The 21898-nt window shown below is 35.9% G+C and overlaps 1 protein-coding gene across 2 annotated transcripts in view; it reads left to right on the top strand.

Moving 5' to 3' along the window:
* The window catches only part of eIF2Bdelta (eukaryotic translation initiation factor 2B subunit delta), a 104270-nt gene extending 83054 nt beyond the window's left edge, over window positions 1–21216 (top strand). For both annotated transcript variants that reach the window (XM_081755533.1, XM_081755532.1), the window contains exons 8-12: window positions 5769–5948; window positions 8812–8939; window positions 13873–14050; window positions 18337–18517; window positions 20720–21216. In XM_081755533.1, coding sequence (XP_081611659.1) covers window positions 5769–5948; window positions 8812–8939; window positions 13873–14050; window positions 18337–18517; window positions 20720–20925 — 873 coding nt within the window. In that variant the 3' untranslated portion in view covers window positions 20926–21216. The remainder of the gene's footprint in view (window positions 1–5768; window positions 5949–8811; window positions 8940–13872; window positions 14051–18336; window positions 18518–20719) is intronic.
* Window positions 21217–21898: the final 682 nt, after the last annotated feature.

Below are 21898 nucleotides of genomic sequence, written 5' to 3'. Positions count from 1 at the left end.
CATGAAAATAGTCACTACTTGTTATGTACTCATTTGGTGTTCCCCTAGGGTTACTAGGAATTGAAATCAGGATCTCTGACTGTGCCGTCCAGTATGCTAACTGTATGACCACAGAGCACGGATCTGACAAAAAACATTTTCATAACGTTTTGCTACCCCTCCTTTTCCCGTATCGATTAAAGTGCCATCCGTGAAGGAATTGTTTTCAATTCTGGGTGAAATCAGTCACTTTTTTCTGGAGAATCGAAATGTCCAATAAGAAATGGGAGTCCCACTTTAAAATTTTAAAGTTACCCCTACCGCCAAAGGGAATGGGGATAGCGGATTTTGTTTGGTATAATTGAACTATACATATAAAGCAGAAACATATATTCTCATTTTGGGCGTGTGTTTTCAATTTGATATTAACTTAGAAATCTATTTGAACTTTGGTAGTGCTAGCATTACCATAGCGTCATCTTCGTATACAAACAGATGGTGAATAAAAGTGACAGAGGTTTGAAAGCTGACAGTTTATCTGATTTTGTTTTTATAACCAATTCAAATGTTAAAAATGTAACGTTGTATTTAGAAAAAATAAAATATCCTTATATTGAAAGAAAACCGGACTGGGAACCGAACCGTCAATCATTACTGTAATTTCAAGCGCCTCGCTAAACCCACTTATTTTCTTCTTAATTTACGTCGCGAAAGGCGGCCCCGAAGTTCACTTACCAAAGTCTACTTTCCCCTTATCAGTACTTTCTGTATATTTCCTACTCGGTTATACACGTTTTACAGTAACCTTGAATGATAGGGACACAAACACAGACACGTCGAGAACATTTAAAATTCCAAAAGTTCTCCCACCGGGAATCAAACCCGATACCCTGTACACCACAGACACACATGCTAGCCACTAGACCACACAGCCAAGTTATAAAGCCAGCGCGTTTTAATAATTCTACTGGAAATGCACGAGATATGCACTTGTAATACATTGAGTGATTTATTCGAGAGAGAGAGGCAAAGCACTTTACTTTGAATTCATTTCTTGGTTTCGTTTCTACTGTTTATTCTTTGTATTTTTCGTACACTACTTGAAAAAGCAAATACATTTTTCGCTACGGTGTCCAGAAATACTATTTTAACTGATCATAAAACAGAAATCTTTCGGTGAAATAATATGGGGTAATGTGTGCTATTCTAGTTTCATACCGAGTTCCTTCGTAGCTAAGCGGTTAGCATACGCACCTTTGACGTAAGAGACCGGGTTCGATTCCCGGTGTGAGCTCATGTGGTTCGGATTTCACGCTAATCAGTAGGTAAACGTCTCATATAGCCTCGATGCTGAAAGGGATGTTAAAATCAACTCAACATTATTTTATACCATCAATTGAAGCAAAAGGTAGACGATACTATCCTGTTAAAAACATGCATTTATTTCTTTGGCACATATTACAAAGCATCGGACAATTTGCGACACTTCAAGAAAAAGATGCTTTATGAATATTAAGTCGCTTCAAGCGTTCAAATCGCTTTGTAAAAATCCAGATTATGAATTGCAATAACTTTTTACGTTGTAATTAAAATTACAGCATATATTGTTTTCTATCTCTCTCACATACTTTCTCTCTCTCTCTTTCTTTCTCTATATATACACACCTGTATATTACAATAGGTATCAGAACATGAATAATTTTCATTTTGGATGTGTGATTTAAGGTTGGTATTCAAATCAGAAAGTTGTTCCCATTATAAAAATGTTAACGTTCCTCATTTTAGCGTCTTCGTATATAAATGATGACAGGGTGAACAAATGTAACAGGCTTTGAAACGTGATAGTTCATCTGATTTTTTTTTCAAGCACTTCAAAGCAGAACTTTATATTTAAAGAAATGTTTCCATATGTTGAAAAAAATCAAAACTGCCGGGAGGCAGATTCGAACTGCCGCCCTACGATGTTAGACTTTCAAGAACACTACTAAACACGCTTGACCACCGAGACAATTCATGAAAGAATATGCTGTAATAATGCTCATATATCGCTCCAAGCGCACGTTGACACCTGAAGTTTTAAATAGTAATTTTCTCCCTATATCAGTAATTTCAACTGAAGATATTGACTGATTTTGCATATTGGAACTGTGCATGAAGTGTGAATTGCATATTAAACGCAGAAATACGTAGTTGACTCTTCAGTTCATGTTTCTGTTCAATAGCTTCACATGTTAGTGAGTGTTTCCTAATACCTGTGTCATTTTCCCTCTTTTTTCCCACGGGATATTCTTCGTGTAATTATTTGACACACTAAGGTTTCATAAGATTAAAGGTTTTTTGCTTATAATTTTCTTATTTTGCTTTATTTTTTCTCTAAAATAATAAATAATTATGCATTATTACACTGCTTTGTTAAGGAAAGCACAAAGAAGCGATAATATAGTCAGAAAAGCGAGTTATTAATGAAAATGTGGAAGTTACAGTATATGCGAACTTTTTTTTGCGGATGAGGATACATCAGATGAATTTAAAGAGACAGAGTAAAAAATTTGTGAGTGAGCGTGAGAGTGTACATCGTGTTGAAACCATTCAAGTTAAAGATTCTATTATGGAAGCAGCCGACAGAAGAAATGACGACTGGGGCAAAGAAGTTAGTATTAGGATTGGCAATGTTCATGATTTAGTTGCTGCTGAAGCTAGATACCATTCCTCATGCATGAAAAAGTTCAAGATTTCGAATGAAACGTGGTCGTCCGAAAGATAATGTTGTTTCAGATGTCATGGTTTATGCTTTCAACTACCTTGAAGCTAACAAGGAAGAGTGCCAATTTTTATTCAGTGAAATTTTTCAAGATTATAATGATACACTGCCAACTGAAAAAGCAATAAGAACTAAACTGAAAGAAAATTACTCAGAAGATATTTTTATATCAACAAACAAATAACGCAGGATGCAGAAGAGCCGAAACTTGAAATAGAGCTTCCTCAAAATATGGTGCACACAGTCCTAACGAAGAGAGAACATTAAGAAGATGCTTACTACCATACTTTTGATTAAGATACACCGCAAGTCCTACTTGCGATGAGGCTGAAAGATATTTTGGTGTAGCTGCTGCAATTATGACATGAAAAATTGTTATACTTTTTCTTTCCCATTTTGTGCTATTCCCTGCCTGGTTTTTCAAGATAGTAGTATCGAGAAAGCATTTTAAGGTCCCAGGAATGAATTAATTAACGTCATTCAAAGATTATCTGCTGATGGCTATTCATCAATTTCGTAAACCTGGGATCTGATATCTTCATCAATTACTTGCCCGGCTGTCATGATTCTCAACTTCTCTTCGTCCATATACTTACGCTTTTGACGATCATACCATGCATCCGTGAGAATTTTATGCCCTGTATCACGGAAGCAAACTATGGACTTCTTGTTTTTGTTTGTTGGTATAATAATATCTTCTGAGTATTTTTCTTTCAGTTTAGTTCTTATTGTTTTTTCAGTTAATAGTGCATCATTATAATCTTGAAAAATTTAACTGAATGAAAATTGGCAATCTTCCTTGTTAGCTTCCATAATAGAATCTTTAACTTGAAAGGTTTCGACGCGATGTACACTCTCACGCTCATTCATATTTTTTTTTTTTATCCTGTCTCTAAAAATTCATCTGATGTGCATTGTCAACAAAACAGGCAGGCTTCTTGAAAATTAAATCTTAGTACTTCTGACCTAAGGGTTATCGGCGTAGGTGATGAAGTACGTTGTGATAGCAACGCTTTGCTACTTTTGTGTAAACTTTTCTACTCTTTTTATGAAGTGTAACACTTCTCAGTCTCTTAAGTTGACATTCGTTTCCATCTTTCATTTTAATACTGCAGTCTACTAATGTTTTCAGTCCCTTTTCTTTTACTATACTTGTATCACCGAGCAGTTTCTCACAGATAAAACATTTTTCAGCTGACATCTTGAACATAGATGATCTAATAGACCTGATTACTTATCCTTAGTCACACCTGCAATGAATGAAAAATATATTATTTATATTTTATATAAGAAAAATCATTAAAACGAAATATTATCAGAAAATTTTCGTTAAGGTTCTGCTACTAAGCGATGCTGAAAGAAAAAAACGCGTAATTTGCCACGCCTACAACATCTAAACTGTGCATCCTAGAGAAAAAATGAAGAGAACATTTCTTGTAGAGAATTTAATGTAAATTATTTTTTGTAATAACATGTTTTGCTCTAAAATGCTTTCCATACGAGATATTTGCAAAAAACTTGTTTTTGGTGCAATTTTTCCAAGATGGTGGACAAATCTGGGGTGGTAGAGTGGTGCAAAATTAGTATGTTGTTATGGACACTTATATAAAGAAAATAAAATTTGTTCCAGCTTTCCACCATTTTTTTCCTTATTCGACCCTAAATCATCCTTTCTTGACTGGCCTATATTCGTTTTCCGCTGGAGAATCTTACCATAATCAAATTTTGAAATTGTGTCCTAAGGTGTGAGTATGTTAGAGAGAAAGAATTGTTACTATTATTACTTATTTCTTTCGAAGCGTTGGACTCAGTGTGAACTCGATATGCCTAATGTAGAGCTGCAGGGTTTCTTTGAACCGCATGAATAGTGTGTGGTTTTCTTGATTACTCAAGCGGTCCCAGATTCGATTCTCGGTGTGGGGCCGCGGTGTCTCAGTGGTAGAACGTTCACCTCTGGTGCATGGGGTCCCGGATTCAAACCCTACTCCCGCCAAGTGAACTTTGTGGTGGACAAACACCGCGTGCGTAGGTTTCCTCGGGTTTTTCCCGTTTCCTCCACCTCAATGGAATGGTTCTTCATTCCACCATTTCATTCATTTGTCATCATCACAGTCTCCTTTCGCCGTAAAACTGAAAAATTTCATTTCATTTCGATTCTCGGTTCGGACACTTGGTCGGAAAGGGTAAAAAACTTTTTTAGCCCAGCTAACGTGAGTGAAGGTTTCCTCATTCACATCAGGCAAATGCTGGATAGTAGGTAGCAGACAAGTCGCAGGTCGCTTCCTTCCTTCCCGACTTCCCCGGGTATTGTAATTGTCGAGGGACGTCATTTCTCAGACATATCGTGCTTAAATGGCTATAGGTGCCTAGAAATTTAATTCCTCATTGAGTACTTAAATTACTTACACGCTTTCCGCTGGTTTAGTAGTTAGCGCGTGCTACTCTAGTGTACGTGGTCTCGTCTTGATTTCCAGTGAGAGAGCACAAAGATTTAATTTCACAATCATTTACTTTCAATGATCATCCATCTCTTCTAGCCTAAAAGGGCATAATCGTGGGACGTTAAACTGAAAGATTACATTTAATTTTTTTCAGATTACTTACGTGAACTACGACATACTAATTAGGGAGAATTTATCGATATTGCATGTTTCTTTTGAACCGTTTGACAAAAACACAAAATTTCTACGCGAAGAGTTTGATTAAAAAAAAAAAATACGAATGTGTGGTTATATTACATGAGTTTCAGATGGAGGACGAAGGTAGGAGGGACGCAAAACATTGTCCACGATATCATGCCGAAGTTTATTGTATTGTTTGGTAATAGCATTGTTATGCATTGAAATCCTGATCTATATTTCACTTGAATAAAGTTACTTAGTATTATTTTATAGTAGTATAATGTCTTCGTAATTTTTTTTTTTCTCTTTGCTATTAATGTAAGTATTGTAGCATGAAAACAGTGCTAAATTTAGTTAGTTTATAAGTATTTATATCAATTTTGCATATGGTTTCTTTACTGAAATAGGTAATTTTAGATTTCGAAACACCACCACAAAAGGAATTTGTGCGAGCGTTGGAGGCAGAAATCCAGCAGTGCGTTAAGTTTATTCAAAAGTGTCGCCCCATGTCAGTGTCGATGACGAATGCAGTGAGATTTCTAAAATGGCAGATGACTCAGCTACCAAATAATATTCCTGATTCAGAGGTATGTTTGTTTTTTCTTTTTATGTGTAATTCATTAGACGGAAATAATTTTCATTACAGTTTTATCATATTAGATGTAATTGTCAAGAATTTTGAAGTGTTTAATGAACTGTATTGTTACTGTGGTTTTAGGAGTAGAGGGTAGTTATATGAGAAAGATGGATTAATTCCATTCGCATTCTGGCCAGCCTTCATGAAGATTATTCTAAATGATATTCCTATACCATGCTTCGTTTTCTATCATCCCTTTAGTTACAAAGTATAGTTCATGTTCCTTTTCAGTGACTTACATTACAGTTTCGGATCCAAATTGCATGTTCCTTATCATTGATTGACCGCCGCACCACACGCAAAGGAAACATATATTCTGTTCACTCTTCATAGGCTTTTTCTTCTAACGTTAATATATTATAGTATTGGTGAATTGTAAACACATTGAGAAGCTGTTCAGAGGATTTAATATATATATATATATATATATATATATATATATATATATATATATATCCAGGAATATTTGGAAAATTTATTACTTGTTTTCCTAACCATGATGGATGATCAGTGTAGTTGTTTCTTGTGTCGAAAGAGGAAATTCTAAAATAGATTTAAATTCTCGCTGATTTTCGTCGAGTTACGAAGTTTGTTAGGATGTTAGTATGACCAGGATTACCGTTTCTGGGTGCTTTCGTGAAGAGAATTAGAACTAGGATTGGAAGTCAATATAGTCCCTATAGTAAAAATGACCACTGACCATTCGAATTTGTTTTTCTTTCGTTTTCGTTGTTCTTTGTAAACCAACGACATGGAAATTTTCTTTTGGTATGATTATTTTTATACTATTAGTGCATTCAGTTATTAACATTAATAAACTCTACCAAAGATCGTATCCAGTCGTTCACTGAATTCGTTATATTTAATTATTGCTACTGTTAAACTGTTGAAAATATTTTTTTCTCTTTAAAGGAAATAAATTAGAGAACAAGAAAGGTAGGGAGAACCAATATGTACAATATCATTAAAGAAATCTACTTGATGGGTACCAGCATGTAGAGAAATTAACACAAAACTGTAATATAGTGGCTGAATAAACTGATATTCACAATTGTTTATGCTAGAACAACAGCGAAAATTTACTCTCTTTGGAACTCCGTAAGGACCGACGTGGTGTTCGATCAACGTATCAGTACGAATAAACAGTTGAATGAAGTTCATACGCAATATAAATAAAAAGTCTCATAAGAACAGTTTCTATGAAGTATATACTTACAGAATGCATATTTAGTAGCTGTTTCCATTTTTTTTTCAACTCTGTAATTAAAAGTGGCTAACATTATAACGTTTCATTACTGTTGTAATTTATTTAAAAAAATAAGGAACATAGATACGTTCAGGCAGTAAATGATTGTTTTACAATGTTTTGAAACAACTATGCGATACTTCATGTACAATATATAGAGTAAATACAGATAGATGTTACAGAAGGCTGTTTCATCCTTATGGTAGCAATTTGCAGTCACCACCAGAGGCGCTAGTTTCGCGTCAGCAACGTGATGCACGCAGTACGGAGTAGCCAGACACTTGTGTACAAGCCGTGCAGAGGAGAGACGTGTGTGAGCAGAATGCCGCCGAAAATCGACCCTTTTTGGGAGGGCTACATCGTAGCACTTTCTGATAGGCTACAGCTATGGTCGAATAAAAACACAGTGCAAGAAGAAAGGTTTCACAGTGTCTGATAAGGGAATTAATGCAGCCATCCATGGCAATGCAAACCCAGTGCAAACCATTGCCATGCGTCGTCAAAAGGGGCAAAAGAAGCAACCGGCTCCACAACGCAGTCAATACGTCATTGCCAAGGTCCGCCAGTTTGTGACCCAGGAGAATCCACCCACCCAACGTGAAATAGCGAGGCGTGTTGGACGGTCAACTGCAACTGTACACCGAATCATACGTGACAATTTTGGACTCAGAAGTGCACACAAGCGTCGGGTCCATGTTCTGAAGCCAACGCACATCGCAGAAGGGCGGGTGGCATGCAAAAGACTGTATGAAGGTTACCTGGCAGATGACAAATGGCGTTATGTGATCACCTTAGATGAAGCATGAGTCTATTTGACAGGATCCCAGCAGATGCGTGCAATTTACTACCGCCGCAGTGATGGAACCGATCATGAAAAGTGGGTTCGCTCCTGCAAGGAGAGTTTTCCAAAGGGATTTATGGTAGTGACGGGTTTCTGTGCAGAAGGAAAGCTTCCGATACACCGGGTGTCATCAAATGTCAAGGTGAATGCAGCGTATTATATCGAGCATGTACTGGAACCCATCTGTCGTCAACATGCCCCGGCTTTTTATGGCAGTGACACTGACAGAGTGTGTTCATCCACCAGGACAAGGCCAGCAGCCATACTGCCAAACGAACGGTGGCGTACATGACACGTATGGAACAGGAGACAGGTGTAAAGGCTATCCCATTTCGAGACATCCCCGTCAAGTCACCAGATGTCACCCCTGTGGACTTCTGAGCTTTCGGCCTCCCCAAACGTAACATCAGTAAGCGTCGTCCGACCACACTTGGTGGCCTTTGGAAAGTGTGCATGGAGAAGTGGGCTAAATTGGATCAGGCAGTGCTCAATAGAGGTCTCCTTCAGTGGAAACTACGATATCGTGCAATCGTTCACCAACGGAGCTCTCACATCGAACATGATCGCTGGTGGAAACGGGGTTTTACGCCCTAGGGCACGGATCTGTACTTCACTACCATAAAGCTGAAACGGCCTTCTGTATAATAACTATATTACTAAGACTTTACTTTAAGAATTAGAATGTTACTAAGACACAAATTTCGTTAACCAAAATTCGTTTTCCAGGCAAAATCAAAACTCGAGGAGGCAATAAACAAATATGTAAAGGAAAATATAGAATTAGCAGATGAACAAATTTCCATCACTGTTTTACCTAAGATATCGGATGGGGATGTTATTTTAACTTATGGATGGTACGTATTACAGAGTGTACTTATTTTTTGTTATAGACATTAACAACAGCACGACTTAGCTTCGATTCATGAACAGATTACAAAAGATTCATGAACTTAAGAAAAAGCTCTATGATAATCAACCGTGTGAAGTCGAGTAGCAATGTTCGATATTGTTCCTCTTCTGAAAGTAAGTACAGAGAAAGAACACAGTACATACATACTAATAGAGTTATAGAAGATAAATACATACTAATAGACACATTCATTTAAAAAAAATCTTTAAAACTATATAAAAAGCATTAAAAGAGTACTGCCAGATCGAATGTTTCAAATCATTTCTCACCAGCTAATCAGAGGAATTCATGCGCATATGAAAAGTAGAAGTGAACACTTACCTTGGTGATAAGAGTGACTGTATTCATAGGAATTAATTGTCTTCGAAAGACCACAAAGATCTAAAGACCCTTCCGATAAAGTGAATCGTTTTTGCAGGCGAAGAACATCACACATCATTCTCTAAATCATTTTTGCTTTTGAATCTTTAGTTTCTGATGGTGATATATAGCTAGTGAGATGTTTGGAGAGTTCGGAAGATAGGATGACAGTTCCCGGCATCAATTTGTAATTTTCTTCAGGGCCATCTGGCCCATTGTGAATGTACAGAATGTTCCTTTTGTTTGATAGGTTCATCCTGCCTTTGCCGGAGTATATCCGCAACCCGATCTACTTAGCCACTATACATATCCGAGTTAGCCGTTTGAATCATAGTGGACAATTTTCGTTTCTGTCCACCACATACAGAACAACTCTTTGGATGCAGTGGAGTTTCTGATGTGACTGATTCCGGGTCCACTGGCTTCAAGCACTGATATGACCGCCTGCAACTCGTGTGCAACAACTTTCGTATAAGTTTCAAACTTTTCTTATAATGTCAAAATTTGTCTTATAGTCATAATTCCGCACGTAGAATCTTGAGTTATAAGTAAGATCAGGTAACAGTTATTGTTTTATTTAATAGTATTTTGTGGACAGTATTTGGCTTATTTTCTGGATTTCTGATATTGTTCTTCCTTTATAAGTTTCCTTTTGATAACTAATTCAATCAAAACCGTAAGGATGAGGGTAGCGAAAACTCCTTAACACTTCTAAACTGTGACTTGAATGATTTTATTCCAGTACGAAAATGGATCGTGGTGTGACGTATATTTGACTTTCTATAAATGGGCAACTCTGGCAAAATTATACTGTTATTATTTTCAGTTTCATGTGTTACGTTGATGTTACGGTCTATAAGGCTTGAATTGTGTATTAAAGTTACAAACCTAATCCTTATGTAAATGTATCGCATACAGCTGGAACCAAAACAGCACCTAAAGTCTATACTCCGCATCTTCAAAGTAAAAAAAGGAAGCTGAAACAAAAAATAGTGTAAATACCCTGAAACTGACTACTTATAGGAAAAAGTTCCTATCTAGACTTTTTGAAAAGATACAACAGGTATCCAATACATTTCAGTATAGTCATTGAAACCTAAACTAACACTTGGAAAAATTTCTTATACAAAACATCAAAATAATGTTCCGTAATAATAATAATAATAATAATAATAATAAAAACACTGAAGTCACCTTTTCGTTAAACATAAGAATGGAAAATTGTTACGGTATTTACGTATTGATAAAATGGTTATATCAGGTTGAATCATCAATCAAAATTGACAATACCAAAACAAAGGATGAATTAAGAAATCGATAAGCATGCCTGTATTTTAGTCGGTTTCAAGCAAATTACAGAAATTTTCCAGGAAGCAAAATGGTAATCAGTATTAGTGCCTCGAAGAATGTGGAGAAAAAATTCGAAGGAGTTAACAGAACAATAAGTTAATTACTGCAGGATTCTACAGGTGTCTATATTAAGTTCCGTGCATATGCAGGCCCGTATTTAGGTAAGTGTTATTCTGTGCTCGAGCACGCGGCGGCAAAATTTAGGATTTTTTAAAGATCCGCAATAAAGTAATGTTTAAAACTAGCAACCCGCAGAACCCCGTGCAAGCGCGAGAAAATATGTTCATATGTTTAATTCGCTCTAATTAGAGTTACTAATTAGCTAGCTTGTCTGATTATTTTTAAAAGGTCGTCGTCCCCCATCCCCACCTCAAGGGTTAGGATGAACTTAAGCATCATGAAATCTGATACCGTCAAACTTAGCGATCTCGAAAACTATGAATTCAGCACTAATATCTGTCGTTTTCAACTTCAAGATCTCGCCACCTCCCTTGAGAGTGGAGTGTGACTTTGAAGTTGAATTGGATTAAAATTGTCACTATTCATCTCAGCGACCCCCAAAACTGTGAATTCAATTCTAATATTGGTCGTTTTCAGGGGGCAACAAATTATTTAGAGCACAGGGGCGCACAATATATAAATACGGCCTGCGCATATGTCAAGACATTTACAAAGATATCACAGAAAGGAATACTTTATTAGGTTGAAAAAACATAGTTGTGATGCCAAAATGCATGAGAAAGATGTTCTGACGTTTGTGTATCATTGAGACAAAATTATCTGATAATTATTCTTTATTAGAATCCTGTCTTGATTGTATCCAAGAGTGATGGATAACGGCGTATGCTGTCTGAAAATGAAAAAAATCTTTGTTTTCCGTCAGTTGTAAAGAAGATAAGGGCAGATAAATGTGATAATATTCTAAATATATATCAAACTTTACTTTGTGATAGTGACTAAAAGTCTGAATTGATAGTCCGTTTCAGTAGTTTCAAGACTTATGTTTCTCCGTCATTGTTTTTCTCATATGAAAAAGATTTAAAAGCTTAGTGATTATTTTATTTATATATTTTTATGTATAGTGTCCAAGGACAGGGAGTAGTTGAGAGTGGTTTCTCTATTTCACTTTGCAGTAGAAAACGTAACAAAACAAATCGTACTTTACCCAAAGAGCTGTTGTAGAAACAGTTAAGTACGAAAGTGGTTTAAACAACTTCGTTACTACAGAAGATTTACATGGAAACTATAAAAATAAAAAAATAGGATAAGAAATAGATTTAACGTGGAGGCCGACTTCCAATTCAGAATAACTTGTTTCGAGACGAATATTTGGAAAGTGACAATTCCAGATCAGTAGTAGGCATTCCATTAAAGTGATCAGTATATTTAGTGTATGTCTTAAATTATCATATACCTTGTATTTCGATTTTGATGAGCAACTGTGGAACCTCTTTGTTTTAATCATTATGTATGTATATTCAAACATGCAAATAAGCATGCTCTACTTTTTAATATCTTTAATTCCCATTGGAGTATTTTTTTCCTTATACCAATGCTGGAAATTTTCCCTATTTTTGTGTCTATTTAAGTACACGTCTTCAATTATAAAATATCCTCATAATTCATTCGTAACAATGTCAACATCTCCTGTCATGCTATTTGATTGACTTTATCATGATAAATTCATTCCAAATTCCCAAAGAAAAGATGATTTAAAAAACTGCAATATTCGGTGTTAACCAAAATAGTCGCCGTCTGTAACCACACACTTTTGTCATCGCTCAGCCAACAATTGGATTCTGTAACTGAAGAAGTCTGGAGTCTGCGACGTGAAGAAGTACTCAACTGCATATTGCACTGCCGATCATAAAGGAAGGTCTTCCCTACTAAGAAGGGATCAAGATGCTGGAAGAGGTGGTAGTCATTGGGAGACATTTTGGAGCACTAGACGGAGGAGAGTAAAGGAAGATTTCATTCTTCAACTCGTGGAAAGCCTGTACCGTCCTTTGCGCGAAATGTGGCGATATCATGAGTGTTGACCATTGCTGGATACTTGCGAACAAGTTTGCAATGCATTTAATCTAGTTCAACATTGTAACGGCTGTATTGATGGCTTGATTTCGCTTCCCACCGTAGAGTACCATAACAGCAACAATACCTGTTGAAAGATGGTTTAAGAAATTATCCTAGATGTTGATCACGATCCAGCCGTTGTGCTGACCGTTTACGATTGTCATAGCTTATCTGTTTTTCATCAAAAGTGACAGTTTAGTGCAGAAAACTTCGCTAGTTATTCCTTACACTCAAAGAACTGTACATTCCCAGTTGACTAGTGTCAACTCATGAGACGTATGAGTTCAGTGACTTCATCTCAGGGCCACCGAAGAACAATGGTGTGTTGCATGTCTAACTCGTCTGCAATAGCACGTGTACTTCTGAGGATGTGTCTCCCCAGTGTTCCTGAGGAGCTCATCGGAACTAAATTGGACAAACCAACAGCGAATGGTCCTTTCATTTGTCATTCCTGACCCAGGTACACAGGTAACACTTTTTGCCACTTGCTGTGTGGAATGTCCCAGTTTGAATTCATAAGAAAACGTCTCGGAATTGTGTGTGTCCATGCTGCATTTTTGTACGACCCTGTTCAACAAATCTCTTCCTTCTTACGGATTGGGTACGATTTATTTTTAAACTCGACCTTAAACTCTGGTGGACGCACGTTGCCGGAAATATCTGCACCCGGGACTATTTCTGCTGTCATCCGAGTGTGGGGGGAGGGGGAGTCATGCCTCGCTTGCACAGCGACAACAGCTATAAAAACGAGTTTTGCAGTACCTGAGTTATCCACGAGCAGAAGAAATGAAAACATAAACCCGTTCTGAAAACTTCGCTATAAGCGGTCTGTACGGAAAATATTGTCCGTAATATACGATCATTTCTTCCATGTTTTAAATAGGAAGTGTGACGGGGATTTCATTTATGTTCGTAATATCCAAGAATTTGCTATTTCCGAGTCCTTTATAAGTCGGCTGCACTATATATATATATATATATATATATATATATATATATATATATATATATTAAAGGAATAGCTTTCGTTGCCTAACACTTTTACGTTCTGACTATATGCACGTTATTCACTTTTATAATTTATTGTGTTGCAGTTCGTCACTTCTCCAGCATATTCTTATAGCAGCTCATAAGAAGGGAATACATTTTCGTGTTGTCATCGTTGATGGAAGACCATGGAGAGAAGGCCGAGAAATGCTTAGGAAACTTGTTCAAAAAGGACTAAGTTGTACATATGTTCTTATATCAGCTGCTAGTTTCATTATGCGTGAAGTAAGTACTTATTTTTTTGTACATTTAAGTTGCTTTTTTCTTGATTAAGTCAGATTCTCAATATCAAATGATAGCGTGTGTATTACTCTGTTGATGAAATAATTGATAGTTTTTTTGAGCACTTAGTTAAACATTCGAAATGATCAGTTACAGCAAAATATCAGTAACAACGTTAATTCTAGATCTTAGATATAGGCGTGATTGTTTACATTTTAAAAATATTATCTCAATGACGCCCCATAACGGAATTACTTAGATAACTTTCTTCAGTAGTTTGACTGCCAGAAGAGTTCTTCATTACTATAGTGAACTTGGAACTACTTTTGACCTTGCCAACTCGGAGAAGGCATTTAGTATGTATGTAAGGATATTAGAAGCAGACGAACTTTCCGTGCTGGTCTAGTAGCTAGTGCACGGGCCTTTGGTATACGGGGTTCCGGGTTCGATTCCCGGTTGAAGAACATTGAACGCAATGTAGTGGTTCGATTTTAAACTAGATCTACGTCTCATATAGAAGAGGGAAAGAAACGCTAAACTACAATGAACAAAAAAATATAGCAGGCGGTTTCCAGTTCTGCGTGTTGTATAATCACCTAAAAAAGTTCTGTCGGATTTTAACTCCACAAAAATATAGCCTATAACATGAAGTAAGACGTATCTGGAAAACAAGAAATAATCCCTTCCATCAGCAATAACCCATCTCTAACGCTCGGGCAGTTTATGAATACCGCGCTGTTAAAGATAAGCATAACGGGGATTAAAGAAGCCGTTCAGTGCATTTGTCAAGGGTTGTGGCAATATGGAGGGTGCATTAGCGTTTCCCAGTCAAGTCTAAGAACATCGTCAATGGTCAGAAAAGTGTGGCTTTGCATTGTCCTGAAGTGAATAGTTTTCTTGCGATCCACAAACCTTGGCTACAAGGTTTACAGTTTGTTATGCACATTCCAATTGACTCGAATAGACCGTTTCAATGAAGTAAATCTGCACGTTCAGCGAGTTTGCATATCTAGACTCCTAACTATGAAAACATTTACAATCGTTACAACACCAGTCCTTTCACGGATTGAAGCAGTTTTCCGTAAACTATGAAAACATTTACAATCGTTACAACACCAGTCCTTTCACGGATTGAAGCAGTTTTCCGTAAGTTGTTATGATGGAAGATAAAATGTGACTTATGCAGAAAATACGTGTATGCGTTGCAAGAGTTGTAACTTTTAATAATCCACCGCAAACTCAGTCGTATCTGACTAAACAAACGTTAGTGTGGAGCAGAAAAGCACTTCATACAAATAATAACAGTATGTTTCAGACAACGTAAGAAATGGTAATGCGATTTGAGTGAGTCATTTATCAATAAAATATAAATGAAATTAAAATTGTTATCTTCAATAATTTGAGTTGTTTGTTCTAACCGAATTTTTGACCATTATTTCTTTCATTTAGTCTTCATCAGAGTGTAAAGTTCTTTCAAGATAGGGAGGTCCTTCGGATATTCATAGTTCCTTGTTGGAAGTGAATATTATCTGGCAAAGAATATCAAATGCTAATGTCCATATTATGTTATTAACAAAGTGACAATATAGTCTCTGGAATAATTTTGAGAATACAGATTCGAAAATATAGATGGAATTATGTGTAGGTGTATCTTTGATGGAATGAAGTAGCGTTTAATTTGTCCACTTGAAGTAGTTGATGAAAAAGAACTGCGAATAAACCCTCATAAGTTAGAAAGTAACATGAAACGTCAAAGCATGGTGTGTAATAATGTAATTATTGTAGCAGTGGTGTTTGCATATACCTAGGTAGTCCTTTTGTGATCTTCATGTCTATTACATGTAGTCAGCAACAACCTTCGGAACATCCCTAGAAACTGTAATATTCATCTGATTGTAAAAGTAGTTACGTTTTTAGTATAATGTGAATGAATATATATTTGTATAATCACATCATTGACATGTTCTATACCATATGCCAACTAGCCAATGTAAATGGTCACTGAATGCAATAAATTCAATTCAGTTTAATTCAATTCTAAAACCGACCTTTTTTGTGTGTGTGTGAGAGATAAATATTTATATACATTTATGTTAATAGTGCCACAAGAATAGTGGCCAAAAATTCACTAAAAATAAATTCATTCCAAGTTAAAGTAACAAGTTCATTAATGTAGTAATTCACGTGAAATTACATTTTATCAATGAAATGTTATGGGTTGTAAGAGATTTTTCTTAATAAAAACTAAGAGATTAAAAAAATCACGTTCAAGTTTCATTGTGGTAGTACTCCAATCTACCTCTTAGATCTTCAGGCACGACAGTGTTATAAGGATTACGAATGGTATTGGTCTTCTTGACTAATAACTTACGACTAAATAAATAATTCTCTACAATTTAGCTTGATTCTAATTGTTCAATGAATGGCCTCAAGTTAAGATCAGATATTTGTGATTCCCGTAACTTTTTAACTAAAGCAGAATTTTCCTTTTTAGAATAGTTCCCAAAATAAGTTATTCTATATCAAACTCAGAAGAATCGTGAATTCTCCACAATAGATCAGCTACCTTATTTTCATTTGAGCGATATGATGAATATCAAAATCAAAAATTACATAAATGTTGACCAGTGAACATATTTTAACACCTTTTCGGATTACCCAGAATCGAACTCAAGCCTTTATTCTCTGTATAAACGTGAAATATAATATTAACAAACAATGCTTATGGAGCGATGACGTCTGTTAAAAGACTTTTTTTTTTTTTTTTTCTTCAAATAGTGAGCTACTGATTTTAAATTTCTTTCGTTATCTAATCGTCGAATCCATCGTTCCAATTCTTTTACTAGCCTCGTCAACAGAGTGAAAATGAATTAGTTAGATCAGGTACTTTTAATGCTGCGTGTTTAGTTAACATAGCTTTTACTTCTTTAAAGGCTATTTGTTGGTCTACATCGGTAAAGGGAGTTAATACATCCTGAATATTTGGAAGAAACTTGCCAGAAAATTGATTACCCCGAGGAACCTCATAAGTGCCTTCTTGTTTTCAGGTGACGGTATATTTTTTATTGCTAGGATTCGAGCAGGATGAGTTTCAAAAGATTTCTAGATGTCATCAAACCGTTCTCAAAAAATTGATCTAATACTCCTTAAACACCTTCATGTGTTGTCATCTATCTGCATGTACGAAAGAGTATCATCGAAGAAATCCTTTACTTCTTCATTTTCTAAACATCTAGGATCTTCGTCACAGGCCTTGCTAACAAATTACTACATGTCTTCACTGCCAAGGGCGCTGATCCTGGGGGGCAAAGCTCAAGTGGGCCCCCGCATTTTATTTATGAATATACAATATTTTGCATAATTTGAATGCAATTTGTCTTAAAAATCCTCATATACGGCTTCTGTATCTGATACCCCCCCCCCCCCCCTTCGTTCCCAGATTTACAGAAAAATCGCCGCCGTTGTTCACTGCTATTGGTACTCAAATGGATCTGTAACATCCTGTTGGAGTTACTATCGTCATTATGGACCTAGATTCGTCGCAAATACGCATTTGGTGATAAGCTGTGGAGAGATCTATACTGCTCTGCTAGGCTGGTAAGCATTCCTCCATGCGCCTGGGAATCGGAGAAACGTCCCCCAATATCATAGAGTTTGCCTGCGTGTAATTTCCCTCCAACCTATGGCTATCACTTCGATTCTTATTAGAAAACAACGGCTGCCACTCAGAGTAATCAACTTCAATATCCTCCACTAGAAGCAGTTGTCTTAATTCCTCAAAAGCTTTTGTTTTTATTTTGGAATTGGGAAAGAGTTTTGTCGAAATAATTTCGGATCCTTGTGGTGCATTTTACATTCATAATCTTCTGTTTTGTTTTTTATTTGTGTTTCTCTCCTGATGACCAGTTTCCAGAACTATTAGAGAAGGATCCATCTTACGCATTAATTCATTAAAACTACTATCATTTTCATCAATCTCCGAGTCGTCCGAAATATTGCTTTCGTTTTGCGTGCTTTTATCATTTGATTCTGTGCAAATTTTCGTAAAGTTAGTCCACCAAATGCTACACAGTTTGTTTTACAAATTGCTCTCAGTAGCACTTGATATTAACTGAACTCTGTTATCACCTAACACGCCACTAACAACAACCAGGCGCTGCACACGCATCGTCAATGTTATCTATACCTCACACATCTTATCTATAAAAAAACTACATGTGTTTCTATTATTTTTATAACCATACTATGTATATATGTTATTTATATATATGTTTCCCTTTTATTTACAGGTAACAAAAGTTTTTCTCGGTGCTCACGCATTGCTCGCAAATGGGTATGTTATGTCTCGAGCAGGAAGTTCTCAAGTAGCACTCGTTGCCCACTCATACAATGTGCCTGTGCTCGTTTGTTGTGAAACCTACAAATTCTGTGAAAGAGTTCAGACCGATTCTTTTGTATATAATGAACTTGGTAAGTACAGTAATGCGAAGAAAATGTAGGCGTTTGGAGCATATTCTTATTGCTTCTTATGTAGCGTAAGGAAATAGCATTACAACCTTACAAATTATAAAGCAAAACATAACCAGTCTGAGAGTAACGCTAATTTTAAAACATTTAACGAGTTAGAGGTTGCATAAACATCTAGCCGAAATTATAAACACAACTCACCTAGGCAATCAGTCACGCTAATTCCCAACAATTTACACTCTGATTAATAAGTTGTCATTAGCTTCGCTATCTCTTCCCTGGCGCCAAGAGATGTCGCTAGCGTGCAGGCAATTTGCAAACGATCGAAGGTTTGGTAGGAACGGCTACTTTAATTAATAGGAAGCCCCTAGTTTGATCTTGTACAATGGTAGACACATTGCAAATTATATTGATGTATTTAGGGGTGCTCGAGTGATAGGTCTGAAAAGTAGGTTTTAGTTTTCAGTGCCGTTTATTGGTGTGATTATTTCCTTGTACTTAGCGAATTCGTTGAGTAATTTAATGCGTTGTAATACGCTTAGATATGACAAATACAAGAAAAGTATATATTTTAGGGCAGTGGTTCTTAAACTGCGTCAGCGTTGCCTTGCTGGGAAGTGTTCTGAACAATTTTAATTAAATCTGAAACTTCTTCTATAGCACTAACGAAGAGTGAATTCATTTTGTAAAATAGCCTGAAATTCAGTTCGAGTCTTCATTGGGTGTTTGTTTTTGAATAGTTTAAAATGAAGTACCTCACATTAATAACTAAGCTCGTTTCTGTTTTGCTCAACACACTATTTATGCGGAACATCATTTTCTTTTATTGCTGGATTAAAGTCGACTGATGTCAGTCTTGTGAAAATATATATACAAACTCTTAATATTATAACAGTTAGTGCACTAATCCTAAATGCCATCCATTCTATACATTTTTATTAATATCCAATGTATGATTCCTGCTTTCCATATGTCTTCTAACCCTCCGTAAATTTGAATTCTCTATGTGAAGTATTGCCATATTTAACACTTGCCAATTTATTTACAAGTTTAACCTACAATTTATGTTCCTATATTTTTTTAATAATAAAGCATTTGCAGTTTTAATTTTTATTTTTGTTGATGTAATTTGTAACAATCATATTCCAGCCCTTTTCAAGTTTATTTTATTTTAAATCCTAACGTAATAAGCTTGAAATACGTTCCTTTCAATGTTATTGGTGGCTCGATGTAATGTCTTTCTGCCTTTGTACTGACTGTTTTGTAGTTCACATAGGTTCGAAACAGCATTTTTAAGATTAGTACACCAACTATTATAATATTAAGAGTTTATATATTTTTCCACACCAGTGTTTTTTGTAACATAAACATGTGAATAACAGCTTAAGCCTTATACCCGAAAAAGAGTACCCCATGGGACGTACTGAAAATATCGGCACAAAATTCAATAAAAAGGAACATTACACAGGCTAGATTTTTATATATAATTAATAACAGTTAATTACCTAACTAATTCATGACTCTCTCACTACGTGGTTTTCAAAATAAAATTTAGAAATTTAATACTACTTTAGTGCAAGTGTAAGTACTGTTAGTAAATTTTACTTGTATCGGAAATTTATTACGTAAATATTAATTTACATACAACTCAGAGTCCGTATTTTTATTATGCATTTGATCATGTAGAAATCCTATTCTAGATAATGCAAGAATAAGTGGATTAAAGTTGGTTTACTTTACTGCCATTAGCTGAATAGAATCTGAAAATGTTCTGAGATTGAGGTTATGAGGAGGTGAGATATTGAAGTGGAGTTAGGTAGAGAGCAAATTATCTTAGTAAGTATATGCAAGCAGAGACGTAACAAGAAATTCTGGATTTTGACCTTTTCTAAAACTTGTTTCGATCCATGATTCATATTTCTATGCATAAGACAGTGATAGATGTTGAAAACCATTCATAGACAATCCTTTTCGTAATTGGGAAACGGCACTGATAATAACAATGAGAATTACTGTATTGGTAAAAACATGCTTTGTATATGTTTACTAATAAAGAATCTGAAAACTTAAGAGGGTTAGAGAAGTAAGATTGTAGAGAAAGCGCTCACCTCGAAAATAGAGTGGTGTATTTCTGATCAAGATACATTTGGGAATTTATTGGCAGGCTGTGTTTAACAAGGAACTAAAAATGTATTATCTTTTCAGGTGATGCTGATGATTTGGTTGTTACAGACACTGAAGTCAGTTATTTAAAGAAGTGGAAGGACACAGCTTCACTAAACTTGTTAAATTTGACTTATGACGTAACACCACCGGATCTTGTTACTGCGGTTGTAACAGAGTTAGCTATTTTACCTTGTACGAGTATTCCAGTAGTTGTAAGAGTGAAACACACTGAAACCGGATTCTAATATTTAAATATTTGGCAGCAAGTAATTTTTTCGCACTGTACGATATACTTTGACAAAAGAATGGAAAACGCATGTAAGATATTTCTAAAATATGTTCTAAATAATCACCTTAAACTTTTCAATATTGGTGCAGCTGTAAATAAATTGTATTAGATACATGTCTGTAGCAGTTTCTTATATCTGTGTTTTGCCAGATGATACTGTTTTCTAGTTAAAGATGGTTTTCCTAAAACTTCAGCATGATTGATTTATTTTCTAGTTTCAGTGAAAATAAATACTTTGAAAAATTTATTGCAAAACTTGTTTTTACCTCTTCCCTTGTCCTCTATGCTTTGTTTGAATGAAATCAACAAGTTATACGACTATATGCAGGAAAATACGAGGAGTGTTTAAAAAGTATCGAACCTTTGGTTGGGATAAGTGCATTTATTGATTTGAAAATCCGAAACACTAATCATTTTCAAAGTAATCTTCTTGGTAATGCACACACTTCTCCCAGCACTCAAGTTATTGGTAGAAAACATTTCTGGAACGCAGTTTTTGAAATGGTGAGCAACCGTACTGTCGCATTCCACATGATGTCTTCTCTTGACTCAAATCGGGCCCCTTTTAATAGTATTTTCAGCTTGAGAAATAACCAAAAGTCACACGGAGCATGTCGGGTGAGAAGCGAGCATGACGACACAGGAATGTTATGTTTGGCGATGAAAGCCTCAATCAAATTTCGTGGACGCACTCCTCATGCCCAAATTCTCGTTCAAAATTGAATGTATACGATTTAATGGTTTCCGCTTGGGTATCGTCAAGCTTCTGGCAAAATTTGATGCAATATCGCTACTCAGGTTTTTCTGTCATTTAAAAAAAAAAACTGAAATCCGACGACCGCTCACTACAAGTTTTCACTTGTTGGCCGACTACCAGCGACTGACGCTTTCTGCAGGCGGGGAAAAAAAATCACGACTGCGCATGAGTG

This window comes from Thermobia domestica, chromosome 4 (genome assembly GCF_964235325.1).
Source record: "Thermobia domestica chromosome 4, izTheDome1.hap1.1, whole genome shotgun sequence".
Lineage (NCBI taxonomy): Eukaryota > Metazoa > Arthropoda > Insecta > Zygentoma > Lepismatidae > Thermobia > Thermobia domestica.
The sequence above is the reverse complement of the archived record's forward strand: the minus strand, read 5'-3'. Positions and strand labels throughout refer to the sequence as shown.